The following is a 6,367-nucleotide window of genomic DNA, read 5'->3' as shown; positions in this document are numbered from 1 at the left end:
CACTTCAGCGAATAGGGTATGCAACCACTCCGAGTCGATGGGTTCGATGGGTCCAAACTCAAACGTCATGATCGCATCAACAACGCACCGCGGGTTCGTCGTCCGTCTTCGAGGTTCGGATAGCGGAAACGGAAAACTTAAAAACAACAGTGAAAAGCAAAGGATGGACCTTTTGCACCTATTTTCACACAAGAGAACGCGCGCGCACTTTTACACCGGTCCGGGTTTGCTACCACGAAGGACCAGCGTGCGAAGGACCTTCTGCTTCTGCTAGAACACACCGACCGTTACCGGACGACCTAATGGACCGTTACACTAGTGGTCAGCTGCTGGCTTTCCCTGTTTGGTTTGGTTTTAATGTCTTCTTGCCTCAGCTACAGACCACTGAGACAGAGAGACCAGAGGCTCGGGACGGCACTCAACCACGGAAAACCATGCCCAGCCACGACGAGATCCAGTCTCGCACTGACTGATGCTGGAACATCTCGCGCCCACTGGTCCTGACTCGATCCCACGATGAATGAAAGCACCAACGACGACGACGACAACGAAAAACGATGAAGGGTTTTCCGATGGTGGTAGCTACTCGCCCAATTTTCTCTCTTCCGAGGCTCGTGGGGCCGCCAATCGCCGAAATCTGCTGGAATACCAGACTCCCGTGCCGAGTCCCAAGAGTGTCCTTATCGGAACCGATGGTTGTTTCGCTTTCTCGCACAGTCCAATGCCGAAACGGCGAAAAACTCGTGGTACACGAAGCGTATTTTCCCGACTTGCCACTTCGGGCGTTCGGGATTCTCGGACACTTGTTCCTTGCTCCTTGGTTCCTGGGAGTTGGACGATGGATGGAACGGATGGAAAACGGGGACCAAGAGTAGAAAGTCACGAGAGACTCAAGTGCAGAACGATTTCTTCACACTTTGGTTGCATTTTCCGGTGTTTTCCGGTTGCTCCGGTTGCTGGATCTTGTCGCCATCCTGCTCCAACTTCCTGCCAGCAAGGCCCCGACGCCAAGTAAGAACCGAGAATGTGCGTCATGCGTCTCCATCCTTCTTGTACGTCAGGGGTACGTCTGTGTGTCTGTGTGTGTGTGTGTATTGTGTCTTCGGATTAAAGGACGAAGCTCTTTGCTTCTTCGTACCGATCTGCAGATTGGAATGGCATCCTTCTAACCCCCCCGACCATGGCTTTCTCACTCCGAGCATCGCAGGAACGTGCCTCGGCGAGCAAGGAGCAAACGCAACAGGATGACGATGAACCGGTTCAGCGAAGAAGCCAAATCGTCGTCGCCGAAGAACAATTTCAACAAGTGGCCGTCGTGGCGATTATGCCTGTTCTCCACCCTTCTCCTCACCTTCTCGTTGGTGATGGAACTTCGATCGAGGTAGGACGAAGAAGCGGTTGGGAAGAGGGGGAGGGGTAGGGCTCCCTGCCCCTTGGCACGGTGGCCATTTGACCGGCCCCGAATCCATCGCCTTTATTGTCTTTGTAGAAACCGTTTATCGTCGCCGTACGGGAGACGCCAGAAATGTGATGAAAATTTATGTGCGTACATTTCCGTTCCTCCCGCATCCCTTCGCTACCCCCTTCAATGTTCTTCCCTGAAACCGGCACACTACACTATTACCACCGACGGTTCGGATTTTGCGATTGGAAAAAGAAACGCGAAAAAAACGAGGACGGCGAAATAGAAGTAGAAGAGGTACAAGTCCATGCTAGTGGCACCTCTCGATTTCCTGGTTCCGGTTACCGGTTAGCTTCTCCGACGCTCGTACCGCCGATCACACATACCCCAGCCAATCCTTAGTTTTGCTAGTGCCGCTTCTTCCCTGAACCAGAGCTGCCGGCATCGGTGTCCATGAAATTCAAATTACAACAATATGATATCAGTTACTCACTTACCGCAATTTGCATAACAGATTTATCGCTACGCACCATCGAACGGTGCGCACTAGCATGGTATACTGCTTGCGCGGGCATAATCCGGCCGGTGGTAGAATAGTGTAGTGTTGTAGCGTATCCTCGCCTCAGTTACCGACTACGGCTAGTGAATCAACTGGTGGCCGTCTGCGAGGGTCTTCCTTTTTTGTTGGCTCGAAGGTAGTTTGATTCGAATCATTTTATTGCTCCATTCTGGGAACGTTAACGTTTTCGTGTGGACCCTTAGTGTGGATCGTACATTGTGGGATTTGGGATCCGAGTGAGCTGAATAGTTACTCTAGACAGGCATTATTCAGTTTCCTTTTGGTTTTTTTGTTTGCTAATCAATACCTAAATTATAATATTTTATTATGCTATTTTTATATGCGTACTCATTGTCAGATTAATACGTCTGATCAACTCTGTTTTGACTTATTTCATCCTGAATCCAGGGACGATTTTGTGATTTACAACAACTTCAAGAGAAAAGTTAATAAGCAGATTTCAGTACAACAAAACGGCAGAGCATCAAGTAGGCTGGTGTGATGAGTGAAGAGAGCAGTTCTGATATAGTGAAATGTTACGGTCACATTTGAACAGCCTTTTTGAATGTTTATCAAATTAAAATTACTTTTTTCGATTTTTACGAAATAGTTCAGTTACAGTATTGTTGTTTTATTGCATCTAGCACACTTCTTAAAGCGACATTTTACATTTTAACAATGCGGCATCTAGGTCCTTGGCATACATTCAAGCTAACGCTCGGTGCATTAGAAAATTAGTGACCACCCCTTAAATGCACCGTTTGACGTCATTTTGCATGACATTTTATTCAAAGCCGTACTACTGCTCATTAGAGTGCGTGGTGCGATCTCACCAGCGATTCAGCGGACAAAGAACACTCCCATGTGGATGTTGATCCACATTCAGACTTCAAATATTGCGGCCAACAAGTCGAGACTGACGCAGGATCTAAACCGGTATCGGGAAACTGTATTGGGCGACCGGCTAGCGGTGCCCAGAGCTCACGGCGCCTCCAACAAGTGCCACTCGTAGCTGTCAGACGCATGCCTTCGCCGTACCATGTGCTCTGTCTCGCATTCCGTGACCGGATAGGCAGAAATTCAATCAATACCGATTTAATTGACTCTTTACACACTCGATTACGATTGAAATATCCATACGATAGCGGTTTCCGGTGTGCGCTGGCCTGTGTTGACGTGAACCGTGTACCGCGGCTGCCTTTTCTCCTTGTCCAACGGTAGTAGAAGGCAGGCTTCCTGCTGGTGAGTGTGATGTGTTACCGATTGATTAGCAGCAGCGGCACCACCAGTAGTTAGGCTATAATCCATTAGCTAAGATTCGAAGCCTAAGCTCTGCTTAGAACGGCTAAAGACACGATACTTGGGGAGGCCGTAGCAATTAGGCAATAAGGAGCACATAATGAAATTAAATGACGCTAAGTGAGACTACAACGAAACTGCATTCAATCGTACCATGCTGGATGAAGATTAAACTCTAGCTCTCCTTCTGCGCGGTATAATGATGAGTATTACTATAATTGCGATTGCGAAATTATATTTCTTCCTTTTTGCTGTTATTTTATATCGTTTCAGTGGTCAACGCCATTTAATACTAATTGAGTCAGAGGATTTCTCTGTTGATTTGAGTAGTACTCAATTCTTAAGTACAATTTTGAAAGTATAAACCACCCGTATTCGCTTTTTTCGATTTTTTTTTGCCTTGAAACGAAGCACAGATCGAAGTCCCAAAGTCAGAAGAAACACTGAACATCCTGTACGCTTTACTGACTCGCTACGCTTTACTTTCGTCCAAAACCGACAGGCGATAGAGGTGATAAAGAAGGTTGAAAAGGTGTTAGAAGTTTTTTTAAAAAGATTGTTTTTTTTTTCTCTCTTCGTTATTCTGCGACGTGACGAAGGAACCTGGATAATCAAACCCGCGGCACGGGTTCTCACTTTCGCACGTTTACACCACGTGATGTACCATCAATCAGGGCAATCGTGTCCTTTTACGTCGCGCCTGTCGCGTTCAGCACCGTTGTTATGTTTTGGCATCGTCGGCACACCAGCGTGGCGACAGCTATCGGCCAACGTTACCACAAACCGTAGCTGGTGCCTCACTGCAGCATCTTCACTGACCGTTTTCGCTGATAGCACAGATTTCACGAAGACGAAACCCGGAATCCCTAACCAGTCCGTGAGACAGTGCTGATCCCTTGGCAAGCAAAGGCGACGTAAGCATCTTTCTGCCGGTGAGCCGGAGCGAAGATCGTGATGGAAGGATGTCAGATATCGCCAGAACGTTCAATAGACGTTGTTCCCGGTTTCGATTCCCGGGAAGAACAACCGGAAGGCACAAACGCGAGGCGACCTTAGTACGTACTGCGGGGAACCGGTCGAGCCAGATGTTCTGACAGGCCTAGAGACGACGGTTTCTCGACGTCGCCCACGATTCACTTGACAATGTTTGCCTCGGCATGGCCCGGACACTGGTTTTTATTGAACTGTTCCTCCCTTCTCCTGCTTTTTATCGATAGTGGTGAATGCGTAATTCAATCCCAAGCAAACCTTTCACTTTACCGGCACCCTCGGCCAGTCCCGGCAGATTTCTCCACCCCTTTTTATGTCCTTCTTAAATTGTTTTCCCTTTTTTCTCGCACCCAAATCATTGGCGTGGATTTCCTTCCTGGCGCCGCTGATACCGTCATCGCATTACCGATCGATAGAAAGCCGCTTGCTCTAAGGGAATCAATTCTGTTCTGGGCTGCGAGTTGGTGTAGTAAATTGAGCCGGATGTACACCAATTTCCAATTCAAAAACCGAAGGGAGGATGCTCGATAATAAAGCTCCCTGTTTCCTGTGCGCTAGTCCGGGTAATGTGCGGCAAATTAGCTCCCTATTGAGATGTCATCAGCATATGAGCGATATGCAACGAGGATGAGGATGTGGTGGAGGTGGAAAGGAGGAAGTCAGGGGTCTGGACTAGGAAAGCGACTAGGATCAAACACTTGAGCACTGTTAGCAAACCGAATTCTATCAAATGACGAATTTTTTGCTTCACAATACGTAGTGAGAAGTCAGGAAATCGTGCCAAATTCAAAGTTCAATTACTCTTCTGCAGTCTTTAGTTGTTATTGCACAGATCTAAGCAGTATCTGAATAACAAATTGTAATATCAAGCAATAGAATCTATATGAGATGTTGTTTCTTCGTTCAATATCATTTTCCGATGAATAACTCAACGGCGAAGACACTTAGACCTACAAGCACGCCGATAACAACGATATAAAACGAGGTCTGCATATCGACTAACGTTAGCTTACGAAGTGTTTCCTCCTCCGGATTCTCCATGGTCTGCTGGATGCGTTTGTGCGTCGTCAGTGCGTTTTCCATGTCTAAGGACCACTTGCGGGTCAGTCCGGACTCAATGAATCGACTGATGGCATCGTTGAACAGCGGCGCAAATGACCAACCATTGCGGACAATGTGCGCCAGCGAGTACACCCGGGGACACTCTTCCACTACGTGCAGCATTGGCTGACCATTCGGTCTCTTGTACTCCGTGTTAATGATCAGATGAACATCGGAACGACGCTCAATGCTACACAGATCCCGTTCAAAGGCTGCACGATGCCGTGCCGATACGTTGAGAATGTGCAGCTTGCTCTTGAGCGACTGGTACAAAGGATTGCCGGTAACGTTGCCGAAGATGTCCATCAACGAGCGGGACGATGTACCGATCGTTAATCCCGAGCGATCCAGCGCATCCAGGGTGTTGATGTCGTGGTAGTACGTGACCGTACTGAACGCAGTCGTCAGTGTGCCCTTTGTGGAGAAATGTCGTACATTAAGACATTAGTGCTCTAAAGACACGACAAGTGCCATGCTATTACTTGAAACGTTCCGGATATGATGACATTGGCCACTAGGAAGGCTAAGAGCAATAACCGTTCGATACCCCGGACAGGTAGATGTATGGAGCTAGCACCCAACAGCACCATCCACAGTTCGATCGTAAGCGTCGAAGCGGGTACCAGGTCACCCTGCTGCAATCGCATCCGATACAACCGCACCTTGCGAAGTGCCCATCGACGGAGGCCACACCATAGGTAACCACCGACGAAACCGATCGTTACGAACACAGCCCAAACAAACGGGTGAAAGCACAAGAAGATCGCCAACCATTCCGGTATTTCCAACGATTTCGGCGACAGAATGCACAGCTGATCACTGTAGATCGGTTTCAGAAAGTCGATGTCGTGCGTGTCGTAGTACTTTATAAATCGGACGTTAAACGAGACGTCGGAACGGTGATACAGCAGATCGCCCAACGATCCTACGAAGGTATCATTGACTAGACGATATCCGTATTCCTGGTTGTCGGTTGCATCCATCGTTTCGGCCGTGAAGTTCAGCGCCACGGCCAT

At 48.2% G+C, this 6,367-nt stretch overlaps 1 protein-coding gene across 1 annotated transcript; it reads right to left on the bottom strand.

Moving 5' to 3' along the window:
- Positions 1-5,159: 5,159 nt before the first annotated feature.
- Positions 5,160-6,367, bottom strand: LOC125951407 (uncharacterized). The gene is made up of 2 exons (XM_049680232.1): positions 5,834-6,367; positions 5,160-5,765 (listed from the first exon to the last, which is right to left on the bottom strand). Exons 1-2 carry the CDS (start codon positions 6,365-6,367, stop codon positions 5,160-5,162), a joined length of 1,140 nt encoding a protein of 379 aa, XP_049536189.1.

The sequence above is a fragment of the Anopheles darlingi genome, chromosome 2, assembly GCF_943734745.1.
Source record: "Anopheles darlingi chromosome 2, idAnoDarlMG_H_01, whole genome shotgun sequence".
In the NCBI taxonomy this organism is placed as follows: domain Eukaryota; kingdom Metazoa; phylum Arthropoda; class Insecta; order Diptera; family Culicidae; genus Anopheles; species Anopheles darlingi.
Note: the sequence above shows the minus strand (reverse complement) of the source record. Positions and strands in the feature narration are given on the sequence as shown.

Coding starts and splice junctions, on each gene's coding strand:
- LOC125951407 (XM_049680232.1), bottom strand. CDS start 6,367: ATGGCCGTGGCGCTGAACTTCACGGCCGAAACGATGGATGCAACCGAC. Junction 5,766..5,833: donor TCATATCCGGAACGTTTCAA/GTAATAGCATGG, acceptor TTCTCCACAAAG/GGCACACTGACGACTGCGTT.